This window comes from Mus pahari, chromosome 9 (genome assembly GCF_900095145.1).
Source record: "Mus pahari chromosome 9, PAHARI_EIJ_v1.1, whole genome shotgun sequence".
In the NCBI taxonomy this organism is placed as follows: domain Eukaryota; kingdom Metazoa; phylum Chordata; class Mammalia; order Rodentia; family Muridae; genus Mus; species Mus pahari.
Genome location: NC_034598.1, coordinates 33319612 through 33347455, shown reverse-complemented (window position 1 = coordinate 33347455; position 27844 = coordinate 33319612). Strand labels below are relative to the sequence as shown.

The window sequence follows — 27844 nt, the reverse complement described above, 5'->3', positions numbered from 1 at the left end:
GGAATCAGGATGCAGCATGAAGCATTTTCATTTTGAGTTGTTCAAATTCATTCATGTCTATGGCATAGAGACCACCCAGAAGTGCTAGGTGTGAAAGCATGCCAACATTGTACCTACAGTGAACCTAGAGTGTATCTACAGTGTGCCTATACTGTACCTACAGTATGCCTACATTGTACCTACAGTGTGCCTAACCAAGACGGGAACCATGTGTCCTGCATCCAGCATGGGTGGGGACTGGCCCAGGGAGGGCTGTCTTGAACATCTGTGGCATTAGACTAGCATTCCAGCCACTCAAGATCTTCCTACACTCAAGATCTCTCCTCTGAGAGGGGAAGCAGCCTTTGGCAATGCATAACATTTCAAGTGGGAAGAGAAAGCCATTAGACATCATGGAATTCCAATCTATGCATCTACCTACCTACCTACCTATGTACCTACCTACCTACCTACCTACCTACCTACCTACCTACCTACGTATGTATGTATGTATGTATCTATCTATCTATCTATCTATCTATCTATCTATCTATCTATCATAATCCCACAATTCTACGAAGAATGGTAGCCTATGTGGATTATAGGGGATTTTAAAAGCATCAGTAGAAAAGCAAGAGGAGGGATGGTTTCTTCACACACGGACAAGAATTCCCACCCAAGAATTTCTTTCTCTCTGTAGTCTCAACTGGGGCTTTCTTCTTGACTTTTCTCCCTCTACAGAGCCCATCTGGACTGGGACCTAGCCCTTCCAATACGCTCTTTCAGCTCCAGGCCCGTTGGATAGAAGGGTCCCAACCCTTTTTATCCCGGAGCCCTAGTAGGAACTGTGAGCGGCTAAATCCCACTGTAACTTTAAGGCCCCACCAAACAATGCTTTCATATCTTTTCAAATCAGGAGAAAATACCATGACCTTTAAGTCAGTAAGGAAAACTTTCTGAATATGTACTGTTTTTATAGTTGTTGTTTTTAGTCAATATTTTGTTTTGTTTTGTTTTGTTTTATTGATGCCTACACTCCAGTACCTCTTCGGGTTTTTAAGGCAGAAAGTCAGACAGCAGTGGCCACATAGCTGAGGGTTGAAGTTGACAGCCAAAAGAGCTCTAGCCCAACCTTCATCTTAAGGGAACTCCCCACAGAGGGGCGTGGTTTTGTCCTTCTTCTGAGCCTTATGGAAGCCGACCTAACCTCTTCTTCTCATTAGCGATGTCACACGTCCTGTTCTCCATGGGACCATTGTGGGCTCTCAAAAGCAGGAGATGGCAGACTGCCGCTGACCATCATAGTCATTGCATCCCATTCCCGTGGCCAGGTGGTTAGTATGTCCATCTTCTACCCTACCGTCTTTTCTGGTTGTGAAGAATTCCTTCTGCATCCTAGATCTTGACCTTAACTAGTATCTACTGTATTCAAGGTTCCCTTTCAGGAGCATTTATATGCGTGCTTGGAAGTACCTATATCTCAGAAGCGTTTTAGCCACATAGGCCATGATTGTTCCCATGGCCCCATGGAACGCCACATACCTTAGGCATCCCTGTAGAATATTTGACAACATATTTGTTCTTCTACCCAGGCAGTTCTATCATATAAGCATTAAGATTTTTCTATGGAGGAGAAGCAAATGAGGGCGACCGTGACTCTGGGTTACCGGAAGTCGCAACGCGGCTACCCTCCCTGGCTCCACCTCCCCATCTGTGCACGGAACAGGAAACGGAAGTGCAGACATGGCAGAAGCTAGCGCGTCTCTGCAAAGCCAAAGCCCGCCTCATGGCTTTTTCTATATTGCTTCTTCCCGGGATACCATCTCTACTTCTGCCTCTCTTCTTTGATCATTTTAACTTAGCTTATTATAACTTTGTACAAGTATGACTTGTATTATGACTGTATTTACATCCGCTGGTGTGCTCTCTCTCTTCTTGCATCCCAATATTATAGATTCCTTTCTTCTTCTTCCCAACTAGGTCCCCCTCCTGCTTCGCATCTTATTTTTAGGTTATGCTGTGTGTTCATGATCATATTGAGAAAACAATATTTTGCAGGAGCCTCCATCTCTTAGGATCTTTCCAACCCCTCTCCCCGCCTTTTTTTTTTTTATGGCCCCTGAGTCGTACAGTGGGTGATTCGGACGTACTATTTAGGGCCGGGCACTTAACAGTCATTCATTCTCAGCATGTCGCCAGCTATGAGTCACTGTATTAATTATTGCCCACTGCAAAAAGAAGCTTTTCCAGCCGTGACGGACAGCGGTACTTTAGTAGGCCACGGAGAGCGAGCCCCCTCCGTTTCTTCTTAAAATGATTTATTCTAGAGCTGCTTTTACTCCCAACCATAATGTAATTGTTCTTTAATCAATACAAAAAAAACATCTGTGGAACCAGGGGAGGGCTCAGGAGGAGAGAAGCCAGGAGATAGGAACCCTTGTTTACTTATCTCTCTGAAACAATGCTCAGGTTAAACCACCTACAAATGAAATAGGATTGTTACTCTAACGGCCTTGGAGAAATAGCTGCCGATTCCAGAAATTCACCGGGCTTCCTGTTTCCAGTGGCCTCTCTTAAGCTCAGAAACATTTGGTGGACAAGGTAAATACCTGCTTACACTTAACTGGCAGCTAAGGAATCAATCGTGAAACCAGCATGAGCTACCTCCTGCACTCTCCAAAGTGAATGGATGCTTTTTTTCTGATACAGCATCAGAAGAGGGAGGATACTGGCTTGCCAGGGTTATGACTCCTGACCTCTGTTCCATATGACTCTTTGCATCCCAAATGTTATCCCTCTGCTGAGCATCTCTCACACCAGCAAGCTGCCCCATTCCGAGAGCCTGCGTGTTCCTTCTCTCTTCCACAGGTTTTCCTGGCTAGAAGCTTCTCACAGAACCTGTGAGGAGTAGCCACAGTTACTGTTAATGGTCTGTGGGATCAGACAGTCCTGGGGTCCAAAGTAAGGTCACCTTGAATAAGCTGTATAATCTCTCTCAACCTCAGTTTCCTCCTGAGCGAGTCAGAAGCAGCAAACGTATCCATCCCTCCCGGGTTTGCTACTGTGATTAAAGACTCACTGAAGGCTCAGTGCTTGCCTGTCCAGAGCATATGTTCAAGGAGAGGCACTGTTTTCCTGGCACCGCCGTGCTCAATAACTGAACATTCTGGCCAGGCGCCTGGGATGTGATTGTCATTGTGTCTGTAGATTTGGTGTCAAGCGTTTGTGATGACTGCCATGTGGATAAACACCAGGAAGTGCGGTTGGCATCTCGCAAACGGGACCGTATCTTACCTGGTAAGGTGTGGGAGATCGTAGGCAATGTTTCTGAGTCTGTCACACTTGAATGTGGTCAGAGATGAAACAGGTCTGTCAAGTTGAAGATCTCAACGCCCGCAATGTACATCCTGCCATCCGGGTCTCTTAACACCTGTCCGTTATCCGATGTTTGATGTATGAAGATGCATTAAACAAAAGTGGAAACACCTGATCAGGGTGTCGCTGAACTCCATTATGCCTCTGTCAGCTTCACCCTTCACTAACTAGAATTTCCGAAGGCTTTCACTACCTGTCTTTTTATCATCTTGTTTGAAACAAATGGTATTTTATGATTTTTTTTTCTTCTTCTTGAGGGTTTAGAAATCTCATTTAAACCGACGTAATGAGACACTTTAGACAAAAAGAAATGTAGTCATTCTCACTTTTTCCCGTACTTACTGTCACAACGGGGCAGTCGGGGAGAACATTCGGCTTATTTTCACACAAACTCTCATCCTCACTGTGCGCTCTGACATGTCCCAACATTCCATATAGGTGGGATGGTTTTGTGTCTGTTCCAAACAAATTATATAGTAGAAGAAATAAGAGGACTGCTGTTTGACCGGATTTTTGAGAGAAGCAGAAACCTTAGACCAAGCAGGCCAAATGACTCACTTCAATTCTGGAAAGAACACACGGACAGGGTCCAATGTAAAGAGACCTATCATGCTATCATTTACAGTAAAGATATATTTGTCTGTTGGTTCTGGATTTTTTTTAAAAAAAATAACTTTAAGAAATTGGTGAGTGAAGACATGAAGATCGATCATCTGTTTCTTGAAGGTGAAGACCATGGACCAGTCGTGGTTGCCCGTGACGCAACGACTCCATGGTACTTAGAGAAGAACTTCTAACCTAAGCTAGCATGGGGGACAGGTTATTGAGGTAACTTCTTTCACTAGTTTGTGACTGAGAACACTATCTCAGCACATTGTTATGGAAAGGTTTTTGGAGGTCCTGGAGAGTCAGGGGGAAGCTACTTAAAAGAATCACTTTTATTTTTCTTTATGCACGTGATTTTAAAACATGCTTGCAGTAAGGAACTAGTTAAGGTGATATATTGCTGTTGCTTTAGACACCATCCCGTTTAATAAAAAGAGCAAAGATAACGTTGAATAATCAGATGTCTTGCCAGGGGGAAAGAGCTCTCTTCCTGGAGACCTAAGACCATTTTCCCTGGCTTCTTCCAACCACACTCGTATGGCTACCTCACAGAGTCCTCGTAACAGTTGTCTCTGGGAAGTCCTTGAAGTTTCGAGATTTGTCAATGGAACAAGCGTCCTTTGAGATACCCAGGCTGTTTTTCAGAGAGTCTTAGGATCATCTTGATTGTGAGGCGTCGCTATAGTATCCCAGCCTTGAAGTATCAGGTAGCACGGGCCTTGTAAATGATAGCACCCATTTTTTTAGAAGCTCTTCGTCCACATTCCACCAGAGGGGGTCGGATATCAAACCGGGTTTAAATATCAGTAGAAGGCAGAATATATTAGTAATATCTTCTGTCATTGAAAGAAACCGTGGCTACTTCCAGGCACCAAGTGTGAAGTCTCACCTTGCTGAAGATGTGGCCAGCCAGGGGCCAGAAGTCAAAATGAGAAAGGAGGGTTTGGATTGTTGACAGTTCAGCTGATATGTCCCAGTTTATTCTGCACAAAGATGCTTGTAGTATAAGTGGCTTATGTGTTTGTATGTGCATGTGTATGTGGGGGGCGTTTCATATGAGTGTGTGTGTATATGTGTGAGCTTAATGCACAATGCATGTAGAAGGCCAGAGGACAACCTCAGGTGTCATTCTCAAGAACATCACCTACCTCATGGGTCTGGCTCTTTTATCAGTTAGGCAAGCTGGCTGGCCAGTAAGCCCCTAGGGGATCCTCTTGTCCCCCCAGAATCAGGATTACAAGCATGCACCACCATGCCCTCCATTTTAATCTGAGTCCAGGGGATTAAACTCAGGTCTTCTTTCTTACAAGGCAAGTACTTTACTGAATGAGCCACCCCCAGCCCTATGGTCTATTTTACATTACAACTGTTGCACTGGCACATTGAAAGCCCTGAGCTCCTCCTCTCAGCATCTGTGTGGCATCCCAATCCTTCACCATGAGGGTCAGGCACTCACTTGGAGCCACCAGTCTCCTCTTTGGACTCTCTCATGACCCTCTTCTCCACCGATGTGATATAAATCCCACACCCTCCCTGAGTGGGTCCCGCTATGTCAGAATCTGACCCTGCTGAGTAGAAACCAAGTTAAGTTCATGGCCTGAAAGACTGAAACCCAAGGCATTGTTCTCGTGTGCCTATGGGATCTGTTTGCCTTTCCTTCCATGGATCTTCCCCTATCCAATGCCTGCAAGGACCCCATTCACCCTTAGAAAGATTTGATGTGGACATGTTGTCCAGGGCCTGCTGGGAAGACCAAAAGCATCTTCTGAGATGAAACATGAGGTTGAGGTTGGCACCTACCATTCCTTCAATATAGCCTCCGGGCTTCTTGCCTTCAGGGTTTAACCAAAATGTGACTGCACACACCTCCGAGGCCCACTGCCCTTTGTCATAGCGCTCAACCTGGGCCACAGTGACAGCCCTTTGATGTCAGCACCTTCACGTTCTCACAGCTTGTAACTTTCCTCAACATCTTCCTCTTTCCTCTTATGGTGGCAGCAGCAGAACATGTCCCATCCTTGAGGTCTCTATGGCAGTCATGTCTTATGGCCTCTGAGTTCTCCATCTGAAAAAATGGAGCTCTGGATAATAACTTCCCATAGTATATTCTAGAAAAGGGACGCCAGCTTTGGGGAGCCCCTCATCCTGTCCCTTGATTCCTTAGCAGTAAGATTGCAAGCATGTGTCACCGTACCTACCTGTTTTGAGTTTTGTACTTCACACGCGTTCTGGACCTCAAACTCAGGTTTTTATTCTCATAGGGAAAGTATTTATCTTCCTGGCAATTTGTCGTGTAATACACTTGTCTCCAGAGTGCTTTAAATGTAAATACTCCAAAGCTCTAGTTTCCACCCTTCAAATAGCCCATATTCTGGAAAGGAGAGCCCACCTTGAACAAATAAAAGTAAGCATAGCTGTGTGTTTACAGGGTCACTGTAGTATCTTTGAAATTAAACTGGTGCCGGTAGTCCAAATAACATTTTTGGAAATAAAAATAGAATTCAGAGTGAGCATGCCACCACAAGCCAGCTGATGAATATTTCAGATGTATAGGTCGTACCTACAATTCTCTGTCACAGCCCCTCAACTTTGTAACTGTGCTTTTGGAATGCAGAAGCAAACAGAGATATGCTAAGTAAATGTGCATGGCTGTGTTGCAATAAAACTTTATCCATAAAAAACATACCCGGGACTGGCTTTGACTCACAGTTTGTTAGCCTTGCACATGTAAATCATCTCACTGAACAATCTGAGATAGACCCGAAACAGCCATTGGCACCATGGGAACTGTTGATAAGAAGTCACAGTCATGTAATTGGAGTTCATCTGCACTCATCTGCTACTTGGTTACTGCCTCATGATGAATAAAGGTGAGGAGGTTTGGATGCTGGATATTGGGAGCCAAGAAGACATCAAAAAGGAGTGTCTGAGGCTGGGAGATGCTCTATAGGTGATGTAAGTGAACCACCTCCCTGTCAGACTTCAACTTACCTGGGAGTAAAACTGCATAGAGAGGAAGTAGAGTGGAGCCTGTCTGTCCCAGTGATCAAGTCCCAGTGATGTTCTGCATAGTTCTGAGCGTATATTAAAGGTGTGATGTGTTCTCCGTGGTCAGTCGCCTCTCGCAATGAGCTTGAGCTGTGGTTTCATTTTCCAGTAGATTCTACAAGTATCTCCTTTAAGATGATAATTTTAATAATTCATACTCCAGGGGGAAAAAAAGAGATAGAAAAATACCCATTCTGACTGACTGGTGTTCGTCCCAAGTCACGACAGGAAGCAGTAAGTGGTTTTTAGAAGTGACACCAGGTACATTTGCAGCAAGTACCAGAAGAGGAAAGAAATAACACACAGCACAGGACTCTGGAAGGCTTGATGGTTGGAAGCCTTCTAAATAAGCAAATAAAAGGAAACAAACAAGTAGATACAATTGTCACATCTTTTATACCAGTGTGGTAAACCTCTGTAATGCTGTAACCCTTTTAATATAGTCCCCCATGTTGCGGTGACCTCAAACCATAAAAATTATTTTGTTGCTACTTCAAAGCTGTAGTTTTGTTACTGTTTCGAATCATAATGTAAATATCTAATATGCAAAATATTGATCCCTGCAGGGGTCATAACCCACTGACTGAGAACCACTAGATTATAGGAAGCAAAAAGTAACAGAAAGGGTCTATTAAAATAGCAACAGTATTGCTATCTCTTGGCTTCTTTGGGATCTTGGGTATCAGACACTATTCTGGTCATTCTACCTCCGTATGCTCTAGGCTCTTCCCCCAGCTGTGTGTCCAAAGCTCCTGTTTTCTTGGGCTCTAAGACCCCAAAGCATCTTGAAGAGTATCTTGCCACAGGATAGCCCTATTTCTCTGTGGTTCCCCTTCAGAGCCAAGTTGTCTAATATTGCCTTCAAATTTGTTCTCTGGGAGACGCTTATGTTTTTCTGTCCAACATGGCAGCCACCAGTCATGTGCTGTTATTAATCTCTTGAAACTTGACTTGTCTAAATCTAAATATGCTGTAAATATAAAATACACTCCAGATGTCAGAATTTTGGTATGAAGAGTGTAAGCTCTGGCCCAAACCTTCTGTTTTGATTTATTAAAGTAATATTTTAGATACTTCTAACTAGATAAAATAAACTTTAATGAATTTCACCTTTCTAGTCCTTATTGTTAATGTTAATTACATATTTGATTCATAGGGTGAGTAGTGAATTGCTAAAGGCTTAAAAAAAAAATCTGTGCATTCCTTTTTGTATTTTCAAGTGGTTGTATAAAGTGTTGCTTCGTACGTGTTGAGAACATTAAACGTGACAGAGAATGAAATAAGACAGTGGTTAACTATAATTAGAATAAACATCGCCAATGATGTGGTAAGATTTTACATTGTAAAGTGTATATTTAGCAAAACGTAAAGGTTCCTAAATAAATCGCACACCATTTTTTTTTTATCCAATTCATCTCAAAAAACAAAGACAAACAAACAAAAAGACCACCACCACCACCACCACCACCAACAACAACAAAAAACTCAAAACCTCTACCAGGCTTACAGAGCTTTCTGGCTACATTCGAATCGTTCAGCATCATTAACCTTCACTGTTCTGCCTTTTCTGATTTACAGCACCCTAACACCAGGCCACAGTGCCCTAAGCACCGCCACGGTCTCTGCTTAAGAGAAACACATACAAGAATTTAAAAATCAAGAGTCTGTGGCTTGCGGTGCTGAGATATACCTATCGAAAACCCTCAAGAGCAGCAAGAGAATTTGAGTCTATCCTCATCCCAGTAGGATGCTGGCTCATCAGGCAGATGAACTGAGGGATAAGATGCAGCCCGGGATCTGCCCTTGTCCTCTATGGGTTCCCCTCAGAAGCCCTAGTACCCACCCCCCAGCGAGGCATTCACAAGCTCCTGATTTCCAATGAGTCACCCGGGGCGAGATAGAGACCTTTGCTCTTCCTTTTGTGTTGTATCTCAGGAGCCTGTGATAACTTGGGAGAACAAATGCAACCAACACAGGGTTCCCATTTCAGTTACAACTCCCAGAAGTCAATGCGGGAGTCTAGACAAGGCTTACAAGTTTATGGTGAGAGTCCAAATTTCAAGTGGGAATGCAGAGTGAGACAGAAAGAGAGAGACAGAGAGGCACACAGGGAGATACACACACACACACACACACACACACACACACACACACACACACGCCCACTCAGATATGAAATAACTGCCTAAATTCATGAGCCTTCCTCTGGACAGGTCTGCCAGCCACAGACTTCTCTCTTCCTGCTCCTTTTGCTCTTTAGGAAGAGCTGTTGATTTAGAGCCCAGGGTGACCTGTCACGTGACCGCTCATCCTCTGATGGGAGGGTCATATGTTTATCTCAAGCTGTCTCTTGGTTAATTGAATTTGTTAGCGCTCCCAAAGGTCTGGAGCGAGAAACCAGGACACTGATTCTGAGCCCTGCAGGAGTTTATATTCTGCTTATTGGTTGGGAGACACATCACACACACACACACACACACACACACACACACACAAAACAACCAAGAGTGTATTCACATGGGATCTATAACACTCACCAGAAGTGTTTAAAATATGTTTAATATAAAATTGACCATGCTGGCCATTTTAGCTAGAAATGTTAACTGCATCTTTAACATCATATGATGATTCCCTACTCTTTATCAATAGAACCCGTTTGTCCCTCCAAAGCTCTGAGCAGTTAAGCAGTGGCTCTTCATTCATCCAGCCTTACCTCCAGCACTTCCTAGGGCCTGATGACCTCTGTCCTACTTTCTGTCTCTGTGAATTAATGTGTGATACCTGCCCTTTGGGTTTGGATTGTTACTGAGCATGAAATAACCAGGGTTCATCAGTATTGAGTATACATCCCAGCCTTCTTTCTGTGGCTTGACCATATCCCATCACCCAGTCACATCACACGCTGTTTGCCTGTTCTATTGATGGACACATGGACTGTTCCACATTTTGGCTCCTGAGAAATGCTGTTATCAACATCGACTTATAAACACTTGGTTTTGTTTGCCGTTACTATGGGTGTGTCCCAGGAATGGAATTAATTACTGCCTATATAGTAATCCTGTATTTGAAAGAAGTGGTCAGGGGCTTCTCTACCGTGGATACACTATTTTACACCAATGTGGGAGGGTCTAGGTGTTTCACAAGCTCACTAACACTTGGTAGTTTTGTTGTTGTATACAGTAGCCATTCTAATGAATGTGAAAGAATTACTCCCTGTGGTTTTGATTCATGTTCCCTATAAAGTAATAATGATAATATTTTTCCCTTGTTCCGTTTGTATATATTCTGTGGTACAACATCAATTAATTTCCTTTTTACATTTCAAATTAAATAGGTTTTTTTGTTTTTTTGATATTGATTTGCAAGAGTTCTTCATATATTCTGGCTATAAATCTCTTAAATACAGTTATGTATGTATGTATATATGTATGTATATATATATGTATATATAAATGTATGTATATATGTGCATACATATATAAGTATGTATATATGTATGCACGCATGTATGTATATATGTATATATGTGTATATTATGCATATGAGTATATATATGTGTGTGTATATATGTATGTTTATATGTATATGTGCATATATGTGTGTATGTATATATGTATGTATATGAGTATATACATATATGTGTGTATATATGTATGTATATATGTGTATTTATATGTATATATGTGTCTATGTATGTATATATGTATGTTTGTATATACATATGTATATATATGTATGTATGCAAGTATGTGTGTATATATAAAATCTATAGATGTTTGCTCCCATCCCACATCCAGCTTTCTGCTCTGCTATCACATCTGCAGTGCACAAAAGGTTTAGATTTCATCAAACCTATTTCAGATGCTGTGCTGACAAATCTGCAAGAAGGCCAGGGTCCCCCAGATCTTTGCATCTGCGTCCTTGGAACAACTTTAGAGTTCCACTCTTACATTTCAGTGCTTGGTCCAGTTGTAGTTATGTTAATCCGTGTGAAGTAAGGGTCTCATGGCTTTCTCTTGCCTGAGTGGATCCAGTTTTCTTACTGTTATGTTTGGAGAGAAGCTCCCTTCCTCAATGGTTTTGGTGCCACTTTAAAAAAAAAAAAATCTTTCAGTTGACCATGGTTATGAATATATGGATGTTCCTTCCAGGCTCCTGTCCCTTGCTATCAATGCATGTCTCCATCTGGATATCAGTACTACATTGCTATTTTATTTACTTCAGTGGAGTGTGTGTGTATGTGTGTGTGTGTGTGTGTGTGTGTGTGGTGGAGCAAGGGAAAAGGTAACAGCAGCTGTCTTCATTTCCGATGCTGGTTCAGCTAACAAGGGTTTGGATTCCTCCTCTATAAGAATGTGGTCCTAGTAACTGTAGGGCAGCTTGGGTCTTGAAGTAAGTAGTAGACCTTTGTAAACCGAGAGAGTTGACTTTAACTAAGCTCATATGTGATAGGATAGCAGCCTTACCTGGGTGGCTAGGAAGTAAAGAAATAAGTGAACCTCTGAGAAAAACGATTGCCCAGCATGACCTTGGACTGGGACAAATATAAGCCCAGAACTTGGAACCTGATGTGCCCCTTCTAGCTCCGTCTTCCATGAACTCTTCAAACTCACTTATACTAAGAATGAATGCACTTGCAATAGGTGAAAGGTGTTTGGAGGTCTGAAATGATGGTTCAGCAGTTCAAGAGTACTCGGCTCCTTTCAATGGGACCTGAGTTAGGTTCCTGGCAACCACAAGAAGCAGTTCACATCTGCCTACAACTTGAGGTCTGGTCCAGGCAACTGAAATCCCTCTTCTAGCCTCGGAAGGTACCTGGCACAGGTGCAAAGGTGCACACAGACAAATAAGTGAAAATAGCACTAAGATTTTTTTTTTTTTTTTTTATTAAGAGGTTAACTTGTTAGAAAGGGAGGCAAATTCGAGGTAGGTCAGGCCCCCTAGGTTACAGCATGTGATCTCCCAATGCTTGCACTTATTGTATAATCCCTGTCTTGTATGACATTTAGATTTGGCTGAGACGATCATATGTAAATGACATGCAAAATTCTCAAGATGGAATTCAAAAAGGCTCCCAAATGTGGCTGAATGTGGCTTTTTCCGCTGTGGCCTTTTGGGAGGACCAAGGAGGTGGAGCTGACTGGCTCCCCAGTGGCTACATTTGCTACTTAAAGAGTGATGTCTGCATTTGGTTTGAATTTAGCTTTGCCGTATTGTTTTCTTTCTGGAGAGACGAAGCAGTGTCCAGGATAAAAAGCTGATATGCACACAGCAATACCTAATTTTATGTTCGTGTGTCTGTTTAAGCTATGTCTTTTGATACAGCTGGCTACAATCCTGGGTTATGTAGTTAAAATGTCCTTTGTTCCATTTTTAATCATGTATTCTTTTCTTTCTTTCTTTCTTTTTTCTTTTCTTTTTTGTTTAAAGTTTTCCAGTGATGTTTTTGTTGCCTACCCTGGGAAGATCTGTTTTTCCATTTATCAAAACAAATGGCAAGCTAGGGACCATTTAAACTCGTTTTCTTAGTTAATAAAGCCAATCTCCTTGTTCTGTTATGTTAAAAGTACATTATATTTTTATTGCCAGTTCTGTGGGCCTGGGTCTGTTTTCTGTCTCAGCAATCTCAGGCAGGCCGCCCCACTCACTCACTGTGTGGAGAATTACAAAATGGTTAAAGGCAGGTCAGCTGACTTACAGTACCAGCAGCCATTCTCAAAATAACCACAACAGTCCAAGCCTGATGTACCATTTACGTCACATACTGTTTTCCTGAAATCGTTTGTGGCCTTTTCATTTCTATTCCTGATAGAATCTTGCTCTTGGTCCCTTTTAATCAGACATTTAATTTGTTTTTATTATTAATATTTTCCACTACATGTCTTGGCCTGCCTCCAGTAAAACAGCTTTGATGGGCGGGGGTTGGAGGGGGTAAAAAAACAAAACAAAACCTCTTCCTCCCTCAACCATGGTTTTGCTGCAAATGTGTTTTGTCCTTTGAGGTGTCTGGACTGGGAGAACTAACTCTGAAGCCTTGAGAGAGATTTGGAAACACACTGAGGGTACCCTACATCAACACATAGCCACAACTAGGGACTGATAAAGTTGATGGACGACTTTGGAATTTTAAAATGGTTCAATGAATTCTGGCTATTTAGTCACATACCCTGTCTGCATATTTTTTCCCCCTTTTACAAATGTCTTTTCTGTATAATGTCTTGTAATTAGAACAGGAAGTCATTGAGTAACTGTAAGATGAATAAAAGCACTTAACACTGAAAGGAAAATTACCTTCCGAGAAATTATATATATATTTTTTTTGCTCTCCACCCTGCATGTTACAGTGTTGGTAATGATAGTAGCAGCTGTAGCTACCCTTATCTGTAGGATTTTTGTGCTTGGGTTTTCTGAAATTAAAAAAAAAAAAAAAATCATGTTCGGTAATAATCAAAGAGGAATGGACAGGAGATAGGAAATGCCTAATTATGACAAATATTCTGTCACAACAGAACCGCAATTAAATGGAAACGGTGTAATTGTCAACTGCAGTAAGAGCTGGACGGCTGCCAGGTACACGAAGTTGAGGGCTTGCCTTTAGTTGGTTGCTAGGAGCAGGAAGAAAGTATAAAGGTTTGAGAAAGGAATGTCTCCTGTTGGAAAGGGACAGCAGGCTGCAGAGATCACCGGGCAAGCCCTTCCTATTGACGTGATGTTGCTTAAATTGTTTCAAAAGTAGACATCGGTGGGTTTTTTTTTTTTTTTTTTTTTTTTGTAACTCTAGCAAATTCATCTCTGCTTGGGGGAGGGGACCAAAGAAAGGAAACTGTAGGTTGTCTGTGAAGCAACCCTGAAGGACATTGTGTTTCAAACCGAGTCTCCATACAGATTTGGAATCTTTTAAGTGAAAAAAAAAAAATCTTTAAATGTTTGTTTCTGTTGGCCCCCAGACGCATTCGCCCTAATACGATTACGAGAACGAAAGGGCGAAATACTTGGCAGAATTTTCAGTTGAGGTAATTAGGCACAGGAAAGGACATGCATATTTTTTCCACCAAGCTTCTATAAAGTACTAGTGTGAAGGGTTTTATGAAGGTTTTTTTTTGGTTTCAGGCTTTCTGATGTTAGACGGTGATTTTCGGTAAACATACAGGGTGATGTTTCCTAAACAACCCCCACCCCCAACCCTGCCAGGAGGATAAAATTATGTTTCTGCAATATTATGTAAGAGATGAAAGCAAATTTCTCTCCTCTAGAATGGATGTTTTCAACCTCCTGCACATTTGGCCACCATTAACTATTGAGAGAGAGAGAGAGAGAAGAGAAGAGAAAAGCATTATGGATATTTGAAAGTCTACGCTCCAGTAATTTATTGTACTTGCCATTTCATGCATCTCTTTATGCAAAGACAATTTGAGCAACTCACAGGATGAATGCTCGCCCCGCCCCCTCTCCTGCCCCTCCCCCACCCCTCCTCCCACCTCCCTTCCCCGCCCCACCCACACTCCCCCCCTCCACTCTCCATGAGATCCGTGGTGTACAGTTACTGTTTGACAAGTCGAGGTGGAGTTTCAGATTATAATTACAGTTTCTCTGTGGAATTCTGGGAGTTTGAAAAATATATATAAACAAGTGGGGAAAAAATGGCATTGAGAGAGGTTAACAAAACGTGTAATTATGATATAAGCGCAGGATTAGAGCCATTTCGGTGGAGCATTACAAGATCTGTACTTTAGGTATTAACTTTTAATAGGCCAAGTTAAAGTTCTCTTTATTGAAGTTGAAATGAGGTTTAGTCATTGTGGGATTCTTATTCCCTTTGAATATTTAATTTAAAGCTAAACATGTTCACATTTTTGGCTGGGGAGGAGGACCCCAGAAGTGGGATGTCATTTTAATAGACTATCATAACCATTGTTTACAGTGCCAATCTTGAGTACCAATCTTTTTCTTTTTCTTGTTTTCCTTTTGGCTGATTATATTCTGCCAAGTTAAAAAATCAAGTAAAAAAGTGTATTTAACCCAAGGAACTAGTATGTTCTAGAAAAATACTCTGTACGGTTAGTTCCGAAGTTTCTTGTCTGATGTGGGTGTGGTTGAAAGAAAATCATTGTTCTGAGAACACTTTGTTTGTCTTTTGCTAAACAAATGTGCAATTTATCCATTCTTTGTTTGCAGATTTCTCTACTAAAGTCTCTTGTGAAACAGAAAGGGGGGACTGCATTTATTGGTGGCCCTTGTTGCATGTATCGGAGTATTTATGAGTCTGTGAAAGGAGAAAGGAGGCATGGGTCTAGCTGCAGGATTTCTGTTAAGAATTCTTGAAGGGGCCATTTGCTTCTGTTTGTTTCTCTCTGTACTGTTGGGAAATAGAACATACCAGCCATTGAAGAGTTTAATGTTCTGATGACTGTGTCAGAAGGAAGCTGATTTAACATAGAGGCTTAGGAAACAGTTAAAGGATCATAGAACTTAAAATCTGCAAGGCTCTTGCGAAGTCTTACGTCCATTCCAGTTTATGCGCTCCTCTTTTCTTCATCTCTCCTCCCTGGCAGTCTCTATTCACGTCTATAAGGGCTGAGGGTCTCCTGGGCTCTCTATGGTTTTTATAAATATGAAAAGCAACTCCTCTGGGAATGGCTAATTACAAGGTTGGAAATTTGCCTCCTTCCAAACAATGCCAAAATTCTGGTCCAAATGGGTGGTTCTGTTCGAGAGCAATGGAGTTAGCATAATTTTTGTCTTGGCATCACCAAAGGTTGCCACATTAGACCAGACCCCAGCTGTGCCTTTGGCCTCCTGGTGTAGAGAGACTTTAATGAGGGAAGAGGGGATGGACAAGAGCATTAGGCTGGAGCATTAGGCTGGTAAACGTAAGCTTCAGGCTTCTTCCCATCTCCTGGTTAGGAAGTTGTTATGAGAAAATCACATTGATGGCTTAAAGGTCTACAGTGAGCATTGCAGGTTTTCCAATCAGGCACAAACTTAGCCAGAGTGCAATAATTCTGGCTTACAGGTGGATGAAGTTATCAGTTCTCTGTGAGCATGAAGTCTCCGATTTTATCAAGCCAAAGCTTATTAACTTCATCCTAATACTATAAATTAGATAATAATAATAATAATAATAATAATAATAATAATAATAATAATAATAATTTGAGGCATTTTTGTCATAAGGCAGAGTTAACCAAGTAAGAGTTAAAAGGTTAAATGGAAAGGTTAGGTTTCCAATGTCATGGAGATAATCTCTTGTGTTGCAGCTTGAGTTTGTCACCTCTACATTGGGGAATAGTCACAAATTGTAATGTTGTTTATAGGGTCTTGGTGAGGAACTAAAGACTCATTATCTGAAAAAAAATTTCCCTATACTATAATATTAATTTTACTCTCAATACCAGAAATAATGTTAGTGCGTTTTCTATTCTTGAGCACATCGGCTGTGCCTACTTCTTTCTGGGTTGAGTGAAGGGTTTGTTTGTTGGCTTGTCTTAATGTGGCAACTTCTGTGATACCTGCCAACAATCACAAAAACGTGGCAGAGGCGGGCAAACTTAATCCTGGATCTTATTCTAGGCCCTAGTAGATTTGAAAAGGGAAATAAGAATAAAACATGCATATAACTGTTATAAGTATATATGTAAGATGACTATATATTAATATGTGTGCACTTATATGTTGGTACACAATAAATATTTGTGTGTAATAACAAATAAACATGTATACTCTTATATAACAAATTTACATATAATGTTCATGTAACTACATATGTCTTATACAATATGTTATATTGTAATATGGTATGGTATATAAATATATAATGTATTTTAAATATGTAGCATACATTATGTATAAGTCATAAATACATATACAGCATATAAATATAAGTCTTTAAGTATTACATATAACACAACTCTGCTTTAAATGCATGTATTCTAAAACCCAAGCTAAGTAAGACACTGTCAGTCTAGGCAAACCAACAACAAAAAAAATATCAGACTTGGAATTACTTGTGTGGAAGTCTAGAGTGCATGAACTTGCCCAAGTAGATGTAAAACTATCCCTTTCTGCACTTCAATCTTAGGGAACCCCAGTCTGTCCCTTTGGGTAGCACACAGAGTCTAACCCCATTTCAAGTATCCCAGGAGATCTTGGATAATGTTCCCAGGACAGCCCTTGAGAGCACTGTTCTTTGGTGAAGTAGACATCTGTAGGTCACCTCTCTGTGAAGTGGCAGTCGGGCTTGCTCTTCCAAGAGAAGAAGCCGGAAACTGTGAGGAGGACAGAGTCAGTGTTGGGTACAGAGAGCAGAAGGAGGCCCTGTTTCAGCACAGAAGGTTGCCTGAGAGATGACTGTATCCCAGTTAGGGAAGAGGGCAGAGGGAGCATCAATGTGCATAGAACTCAAGGAAAGTTGAGCGAATGATGAACAGAACAATAATGAGATAGACCCATGACTCAAGACATCTCTCAAGACACCAACTCAGAAGCAGCTTTTCCTTGAACCTCCATTGCTGGAAAGCACAGTATCTTCCATTTTATTTCTAAAACACTTGGAGAGACTGATATGGTTGTCTTGTCTTCCCAGAAAGCCAAAGTCACTACTAACGTAGACTTGGGGACCATGAGGTATTTGCGCAGGGTTTTCTATGTACAGAGACTAGTGTAGGTGCTGAGCATGCTCAGCAGAGTGAGCTCTTGACAGTTTCTGGCTGTAGTCTCTCAAATTCATGTCTTGAACAAACACGGTGTAGTGATATAAATAAGTGTTGGTACCTGTGGTGCATGAGCTCCTCGGGTTAGCGCATGCACGTTGTAAAGCTTCTGACAATGTCTTGGTCTACCATGGGAATCTCAACTTCCTGGGCTGTGGCACACTTTGTAGAATCTCAGGTCTGGTGTTCATTGGTAGATTTCTTTTCCATGTAGCTGCCCTCTAAGTGTGCCATCTGACAAAGTGGCAGGAGTATAAGAAGCAAAAGGCATGTGAAGACATCATGCTAGAAGCAGCTGAGCACCTCTGTTTGTGGAGAAGCCTCCAGGCCGAAGAGCTAAGCAAATGTAATTAGAGATACATCTGGGTGTCAGCCTCCTGTGTGCAAAGGTCACAGGCACACCTTGCATTACTCCTGGTTATGCTCCATCATCCCGTTCTATCCTAATTCATCTCCCACTGGTTACCAGATGGCCATGATAGCATCAGTATCCTTAACAACTGTCTCCCACAGTATAATCAGGGCCCAAAACATTGAGTGTTTCCCCACTAGACATACAAATGACAAATCTGGGAGCTGCTGACCATCATGTCGATGGTGTGGGTCATGAAACCCGAGTTTCGATGTGACACGGATATAGGTGACAGGGCTACCAAAGGGAGCACTTGCCATTTCTCAAGCTTAAAAATGAAGGAAGGGTTTGTCCATGTAGAATCTGGATTTTGCAAATAGACAGAACACATGGTGGGTTATCGTTAATGCCAAGGTCATTTAAGAGGACGACTCCTACATTTTCCGAAGTGTTCTGAGTGATGATAGTCCTGATTGGACTGACTCTCTGGGATGTTTGGAGACCCTTATTAGCTAGGTTACCATGTATATTTGAGAAACATTAAAAGACAGGCAGTGTGGATGTCAGGGGAGGTGGAGACAGCGGTACCAATGAAGTAGGGGTAAATCATGCTGTAAAAACAAGTGACCCCCAAATTGTGTCCTTATAAATAATGTGGGTACTGTTTCTGCTGTGTTTGCATCTATTTTGGATCAACCAAGACCCGTGCTGTCTTAACTCCAAGACTCAGACTGGCAGAAGAACCGCTGTGTGAGCATCACAGCCCCAACAAAGACAAAGAGATCCTGACTGTGGTCCATGGCACCTCAGCTCCTAAAACAACCAACATCACTGCCACATTGGCCAAGACAAGTCCAGAGAATCCTGGACTCCCAAGAGATCCAAAGTGACCATTGAAACTAAGTCGTGGTTGTGAATGCTCTCTTTGTTGGTGGGAAAGAGGGTCACTGATGTGTTTTCTTCTCTGCCTAGGGGAAGATGAGGAAGAAACCAACGTGATTGTGCTCAGTTACCCTCAGTACTGTCGGTACCGGTCCATGCTTAAACGGATCCAGGATAAGCCATCATCCATCCTCACAGACCAGTTTGCGTTAGCCCTGGGGGGCATCGCAGTGGTCAGCAGGAACCCCCAGATCCTGTACTGCCGGGATACCTTTGACCACCCTACTCTCATAGAAAATGAGAGTGTGTGTGACGAGTTCGGTGAGTGCTTCTCTTTTACTCTATTGGAAACTTGTTCCAGTGAGTAGCTGTGCTCAGTTCACGGCGTGAGCAGTGCTAGGGAGCAGGGCTTAGTGTGACCACCTACCCCCACCCAGACCCCATGGTTTGGCAACATAAGGTGTCTTCTTCACCTTCTTGCTGACCACAGGTGAACGATGGTTATTTTGTGTTCGTTGTTCAATATACACAATTGGAAGGTACTTGGTTGATCTTGAAGGTCGACTTTGTGATTGGGAATTGTCATGTTCTTTCTTTTGAGAGCTTGGGTTACTTAAATATATAAGTTTTTTAATTTTCAAATTTTATAAGGTACTGTAAGAATGCACAAATTATAACCATTCAGTACCATAAGGTGGTGAGAAAGAATAGATTGATCAATGGATTGCTACATACATACATGCAAACATATAAACATACATACATACATATACACATTAATGGTAGATGTGCTGACTCCTTTAAATTTTCACACATCCAGAATCCTGGCCTAGCTGACTAGTCATGTGTCTTCTTACCTTTGGAAACCTGTACTATACAGTGCAGTGTACAATGTGCAGAAAGCTAGCTAAGACATACATGAACATCTTATACCATGCCTTCTTGAGAAGACATTGGATCATGTCAGTGGTTCTCCATCGACGGTATGATAGTACCCTGCTCAATTCATCATGAGGACCAAGGAAGAGAAGAGGTTAAGACCCCCATGGCCTGGAAAGTTCACACACAGACTTTCTTCAAGCTGGCTTACTGGCTGATTCTGTAGTCTTATGTAGTTCCCAGGGAAACCTCATTTGCAGAATATTCAAATCCAGATCATAACAGTCAGCTATAAGATATCTCTACATGGTTTTGTGCATCTACTGTGGCCTTTCAGATTTGACAGTCTGTGCCTTTGGGAGCTCTTTGGCTACAACAAAGGACTGTGTTAGTCTAAGATTTAAGCTCACCAGAGCCCAAAGGCAGAGGCAATGTGAGCATGCGTATGTTAACTTTCCTTTTACACTGAAGCAAATATTAACATGTTTTTAATAGTCCAGTGGCCTTTTCATTGTGGCAGATCAATTATCAAATACAATTATTAAATATAAATGCCAATACAATTATTAAATACCCTTTCCTTTCAGGTAAGCATTTACAATAATTTTAAATACTTGAGAAAAAAATAAATTCACCCACATTCCTTGCCTCCCAACCCCTGTGACCTATTACTACCTGGTCCAAAGGTCTCTAAATTCCTAGCACAGGATAAAACTGAGTGAATGTTTTCCCCTACATAAGAGTATTCAGAGTCATTGTTTAACAGTGTAATAAAATGGAAAAAATGGTTTAACCTTTTTGGCTAATTTAGGGGTTATTAGTCATTGCATTTCAAAGCCGTTCTGTCTAAAGTTGGAAATAGGTGTACCTATCCAGAGATGATGATGGTAGTTGTTGGAGCACTCCTAAAGGGGTTTCAAATGTTCTTGCAAACAGAAGCACCTTCCTATGAATGTGCTTCTGCTATGTCTTCTGGCATCCCTCCCTTTAACCCTGCCTTTCTCCTCTAGCCTCTGGAAATAGACAGTACTTACAGGAGCTTCTAGAAGGCAGGCTAAATGTGAAGTTAACACCAGGCAGTTCCAAGTTCCAGTCCTCAAATGGGTCATCCTTTTGAAAACAGCCCACGTTGACACATAAAGCACGTGGCTTACCTTGACCGTCTGAGCACTTTCACTCCATATGTGTCCCCCACCTCCTTAGGTACACATCCAGAGTTCCAGACAACAACTTTTTAACCCTCCAGCTGGTAGTCCATGCCAGTGACACGGCTTAAAGTGTTTGTTAAAAATGGGGTATTGGGTTTCTCCAACCAACTAACAGTTGGTGGAAGAACATAGATTTAATTAGTGAGTGGCATTAAACAAATGTTCCTAATACCAGATGACTGAAATGCTTCTTTCGGATAACCCAGAGTGCCGGGGGGGGGGGGCACAGATGAATCTTCTATGCTGCACATTCAGTAACTTGAGTAATTGGTCAAATATAATTTAGGTAACAGTATGCCTAGACTACAAAAATCTGTTTTTATTAGTCATATTACCAGGTGGATGGATTGTGGAGCTGATGGCAAAAGAATTTAGAGCACTTAACAACTATGCCTTTGATACAAGGAATTCTAAATCGCCAAAAATAAAAGATTAAGCCAAAAATAAAAGATTAAAAAAAAAAATCCCTCCGAGTTTCTTCTCCAAAGGATAGTATCCGATTGTTTATGACTGGTGATGCTTAATTTATTAGCTGATCTATTGCTTTCTTTTTTGACATGGACAACAGAGGGGAACTCAAAAGAGAAACACAATCTGGTCCTTGCTGATTTTGAGGGTCAAGAATCTAAACGGGGAAGACAGGATTAACATACCTGGAAGCCTAACTCTGTTACAAGAAAGTCAGGGTGGGTGTCACAGAAATCGATTCTGGTAGGAACATGGTAGTAGCTGGGGGTAGGGTAGCATTGCATATTTGAGAGGACAGTCAGCATGTGAGGTCAAGGGAAGTCTTGCATTTTTCTTCTATGTGTGTGGGTACACGTTTGTATGTGAGGATGCACCTGCATGTGTGTACATAGAGAAGCCGGCTGACAACCTTGGGTGCCATTTCTCAAATGCCTGCCACCTTTTTAGTTTGAGACGGGGTCTCTCCTTGGTCCAGAACTTTGTCCCACGGGCTCCGTGCTGGCAAGGAGGCAAGCTCCAGGGACTGTCTTGTCTCTCTCCCCCCTTAGCTACAAACGCAAACTCCACTGTGCGTGTGCACCACATCACGTGTATGCTGCATGTCCACCAACTGAGTGCTCTCCCCCATCTCCCTTCCTTGGTCTAGTTTTAAAAGATGGAGGTGTGTGTTTTAGACATCTGTTAGAAACACCATGATTGTTGTTGATTCAATCCCTGAGTCGCTATTGGCTGGGCTCTATGATTGGTTTCTCTTAAGTCATTCTGCCCCATAGTGTGGGTTGTAAGAAAACTTGAAGGAGAGCTGGTCGCCAGAGTGGGAAGAAACCAGCTTTGAAACAGGAATGAGCTCTTTGAGACAGAGATGAGCCCACGTTTTCTCTGGAGCCCACCAACATGGCTTACCTGAAGGGTCAGAATTTGTCTCTGAAGTGAGTCCTTGCTTTGCGGAGCAGCCTTTCCCACTATCTGGCAGGTTTGCCCCTCCCTGCTTTTTTTTAATGTCCACCGAACAAGAGCTTTAATTGAACAATAAAAGTGAGCCCTTTAAATCTACAACCAGTCCCTATAAATAAATTCTCTGTGGAATTTTATGAAGCCGCTTAATGAAAAGTTTGATTAGAAACGATTAAAGAAAAATAAAAATGGAGGAAATTTCATCATTTAATCCAGTGTTACAGTAGCGCCATTTTAATTTTTATTTACATTGAGATATTCAGAACGGAGTAAATATATCCTGGTTTTAATTAACTAGCCTTCTTGCTTGGGAAGGTTATTTTAGGCTTGAAGGGTTTTGATAACATGCCATCTGCCTTCTTGTCTGTATTATGCAAGTCCTTCTCTTGCTTGCAGTGCTGGGTAATGTCTAAACCTATGATCTGAGCATACATTGAATCATATTAGTAGTGGGTGATTGAACAGCTTCAGCGCTGACATCCTGCCTGTATTCGTCCATCTTGTCAGTGACACAGCTCTGTCACTGCCCCGTGCTTTCTTAGCACAAGATAATTGACTATTTAAAAAAAAAAAAAAACTTAACATGTTAGACCCCCCCATTGAAGCGTTATGAAAATTCATTGAATGGCGCATGTAATTAGGAAATGGGATTTTTAACAACAACGGGGAGCATGAAGAGAATAGCATTTTGTTTTCTCCCGAAAAATCTTTGCCATAAGCGTGGTTGCTGTTTCCACTGTCCTGTGTCCCTCTCTGGACACAGACATTTTCCCAACCAACAGCTCCCCTTCTGCCTCTTACCTGGTCATATAATGATTTCTGTTTTGTTAAAAGACACTCTGGCATTTATATTGTGTGTGCTGTAGAGGCAAACCACAGGGTGGGAGTGGGGCAAACATTTTGTCTGTTCTTTGCTGTTAGAACCATAAAAGGTCCAGCACGTTGTAATGAGCAGTGTTTACAATACCATCACGTCAATCGATTTCACATGTGTGAAGGGTGGACCCACTAATTTCAAACAGAGGCGTCCCCAGCACAACACGGGAACGAGGCACTAGCTTTCAACAGAGGACTGCAAAGGTAGCCCCGTTTACGCCAATACTGTGGAGACAGTATTTAAGAGTAGATAGGACTAAATGTCTTTGGACGTGGTTCACTCTTACGTAAAAGATTTTGTGTGCTTGCGTGCTGAGACGGAAGAAGCAGAAATCACGCTTTTTTTAAAGTTTTTTTTTTCTGTCAGTTGAGGTGTCTTGTGTGTTTCTCGACAAGAGTCTGGGGCAGGGTGAAGCGTGGCTTTGGTCAACTATGTGTGGGACAAAGAGATGACATGGGCTGTCATTAGGTATTTGGTCCTTGCGTAGACACCATGAGCTCTGGCCTACAGGGAGAAGAACTTGGCTGCATTTACGCTAAGGCAGCCGGTCCACTGGGGATGGAGTGTGGGAAGGTGCTACACACTGAGGTAAAGAGGGTGCTAAAGCGCAACCCGAAGAGATCTCGTGATCGCCAAGAGATCACGTGATTGGGGCTCGCCCATCAGTGTCTCTACAGCAATTGCCATGAGGTCCCTTACATGTTCCATCCGTAAAAACAGGCATTCCCAGCCATCTTGCCAGGTTCAGTATAAGTCACTCCTGTTACACACACACACACACACACACACACACACACACCAGGGAAGAGCTGGCCATTGAAAACAGTAGATCAATATCTTGATAACAGATGACTGTTGGAGTGAGAACCAGTCTCAGGCTGTATTCATCTGCTCCCCTGTGTGTGCCTCTTGAATCTGGCTTGCTCACACTTCACACATGTGAAATCAACCTGCATCTGCAGGAGTCTCGGGTCTTTGCGTGCGTGCGTTCATAGGAAATCATTGTGCTCGATCACTGAATCTTAAGGGAATCCGATCCCTAGGGCTCCTGGGGGCTTTCCAAGAGAATGAAGGTGTGTGTAAAGTTGTCCACAGGTCACAGGCTGTTTTAAAGATGCTCTTCTGAGTCTTTAAAGCCTCGGATGTTTCGGATGCTTTAAAGAGTCTTCTGAGTTGAACTTTGCCCTTTCCCATTTCCTGTTAGTTGAAATGGTGACGTTACAGCCAAAAGAATTAAGAGCAAAGGGAAAAGGCAGTGTAGGAGAGGAAATGAACCTTGATTTTACTATTATTATTATTACTATTATTAAATTTTTAATTTTTTTTCAAATTATTTATTTATTATTTACTTACTTATTTTATTTTATTTTATTTTTTGGTTTTTCCAGGCTGTGCGCAAACTCACTCTGTAAAACTAACCTGGTCTCAAACTCAGAGATCCACCTGCCTCTGCCTCCCTCTGCTGGGCTTAAAGGTGTGCACTGCCACTGCCTGGATGAAGCCTTGAATTTTGATGGAAAGCAATTCAAAACATGCAAAGTCATTATGAAACAGACGCTGCCTCTTCCCCCTCTAAAAATCACGTGATAAGATCACATGCTTTGCTGGAAATGAAGGGAAGACAATTGTTGTCTTAAGGATCTTGGAAATTTGCAAGTAAACTGTTTTTGGTCCCTCCCTCCCCCCCCCACCCCCTCTTAGCAAAGTGGCTTTCATGGTCACAGTGGATTCTGATGATCAAATGTTTTTGCTCCTGGCCCCTGTCCATGTTTGGGAGTCCACTGCCTGTGGTGGTCGCCATCTCCCAAAGGACAATAAAGCAGTCATTTGTCTTTAATTGAAAGTGATTAGGAAAAGAGCCGGGCTTCAGTCGTGCAGCTGTTTGTGCAGAAGGCCTCCACCTTCAGGAACCCCCACGGAACTTTCTGGGAGTCTGTTTATCCCTAGAGTACAGTTGAAGCAAGTCACCCTTCTGCTCTGTGCTCTCAGACAAGAGGCAAAGAAAATGTTTATGTTCTGATTGCGAACCAAATCCCTGTAAGTCTGTGGGTAGAGATGCATCAGATGCACCCCACGTAACAACTTAACATGTGGGCTCCACCCACTGGGCCGTGGGTAGAAAGGGGGCTTGAGAGGGGACCACCCTGGTCAGAGGTACTGGAAGCCTGGATCCCAACCCACTTAGGGATTTAGGAAAAGACGTTTTATCTTGCTGCTATGAATTGATTCAGAGTCAGGACTTAAGGAATGCTGAGAATTAGCGCTTGTCTTTTTCTTTTGGGAGAACTTGAAAGGATATTTTAAAACAACTCGGGTGGTTTTTGTAGCCGGGAGGACTCAGAGAGTTACTAACCAGTTAGGACTCTCAGGTGTGATAAATTCACCTTTACCCCAGAAGGAAGAGACTCTGTCTGTGTTGACTAACCCTTGACCTAGTATTTCATCTAGAAAGTAACTGATTCTCCATGACAAAACCAAGATCCATATATTCCCCACTATAACCAGATTATTTTTAAATTAAAAAAAAAAAATACGTGTTTGTGCTGCAACTCAGTTGGTAGCATACTTGAAGCTCTGGGTCAGTCTATAGCAGCACATTGTCTGGGGTTAGTGATGCTGCCTCTGATCCCAGGATTTGGAAGCTTGATACCCAAGGATCAGGAGTTCAAGATCATCCTTGGCTACATTGCAAGTTTGAAGCCAGCTTGAGATATATTATACCTTGTTAATTACACACACACACACACACACACACACACACAACCTATTGTTAATACATTATGAAAAGTGAGGGTATTGGAATGAATTTCAATATAAAGCTATCTTTGCTCTGTTTAAAATTCTTCTTGGAGGGCTGGAGAGGTGGCTCTGTGGTTAAGAACATTGGCTGCCTTTTGCAGGGAATCCAGATTCAGTTCCCAGCATCCACAGGCAGCTTATCTATAATTCCAATTCCAGGGGACCCGACACCCTTTTCTGATCTCCATGGCACACAGGTGGTACACTACATCCATACAGGCAAGACACACATACACACGAAATAATAAAAACATTTGTATCTTACTTTTAAAGATTTTTTTTTTTATTTTTAATCATGTGTATAGTTTGTGTTTTTGTGTAGGCACATGTGTGTGCGTGCAAGTGTTCTCAGGGTCTTTCCGTGACATGGGAACTGAAGTCAAGCTTTTAATCAATGAATCACCACCATGCACAACCCCCAGTAAATAAATCTTAAACAACAACAACAACAACAACAAAACACTTTCTGATCCATGGAGATACTCACTGGTGTAACTCATGGTGCCCTGTCAGGGGAAATTGATTTAAGTTCTTCTCTTGTTGCTGAGACTATTTGGAGATGCTTAAATCCTAGCTCCAGCAAGAGATGTACAGCGCAATTCCACCCACTCATTCAGGGGGTCTCATTCTTATTTTGCCAAACACAGTTCTGGTTCTGGTAAACGATCAAGACCAACCCCCCCCCCCCGGATCTCACACTATTTAGTCTATGGCCAGGAAAATGACAAGATATAACATATCTTAGTCACAGCATAGTAGTTATGGACCATGCCTTATGGGAGTAGACCTCCTAGACTGCTGTGAAGATGAATGCGTACTACTGAACACTTCCTTGTTACTAGAACCTTCTATGCCACCCAACACAACCACAGACGCTTACTGGAGTCAAGGTGAAAAGACCCACAAAATTGTTTTATTTCTGTGGCAACTCCTTGGGAAAATGAGCTAGGAGGTGGTACTAAAGGTCATTCAACATCTGTTCTAGCAAGAAATACTCGTTTGGCTGTCTGTCTGGAATGTGTGTCGCCCCCAGGCACCATGAGTCTCCTCATCGTCACTCAGGCCTCTGACCTACTGTCTCCTCCCCAGAGAGACAGAATCTGGCCATCCCTCTTCCACAAGTCCAGCTCAGTCCCTCCCTTCATCCAGCATGTTATTATCTTCCCACAACTCATCATTATCTAAAATTACTCCTGTAATTGTTTATTTACGGGTTTACCGGCTGTCTTCCCACTCTCTACACACACTACGGTAAGCCCCTTCCTCAGGGACGCAACACCGTTCCTGTCTTGTTCACAGTTCAGGGACTAGGAAAGTGGTTACATGCAGTTGCTGTGTAATAAACTCTGTGTAATAATAAAATGATTGAACAGACATACAAGCTCCGTGGTCACTGTTCTTCCGCAGTTTATGAATAAAGCCATCGGAGTATAGCAATGATACACGGCCAGCAAGTGCATAGACCAGGATTTGAACCTAGATCGCTTGACTCCGGTCCCGCAGTGTGATCTTTTCCCCTCCCACCTGACTGCCTAAGAGTCCAGACCCTGGTGAGAAACAGTGTGCCAACCACTTGACATTGGTACAACTGGAAGCAGCTAGCTGACTACAAGGGATTTCCAGTGGTGTCGGTGGCTTTTAAGTGCAGATTTGGCACCGTTTTTTAATGAAAAAATTATAGGCCTTATTAAAAAAAAATAGAAGAAGA

The 27844-nt window shown here is 42.2% G+C and overlaps 1 protein-coding gene across 5 annotated transcripts in view; it reads left to right on the top strand.

Moving 5' to 3' along the window:
* Arid5b (AT-rich interaction domain 5B) overlaps nt 1-27844 on the top strand; it is a 180929-nt gene that overhangs the window by 69804 nt on the left and 83281 nt on the right. For all 5 annotated transcript variants that reach the window (XM_021205326.1, XM_029542685.1, XM_029542684.1 and 2 more), the window contains one exon: nt 19042-19272. In XM_021205326.1, the coding sequence (XP_021060985.1) occupies nt 19042-19272 (231 nt within the window). The remainder of the gene's footprint in view (nt 1-19041; nt 19273-27844) is intronic.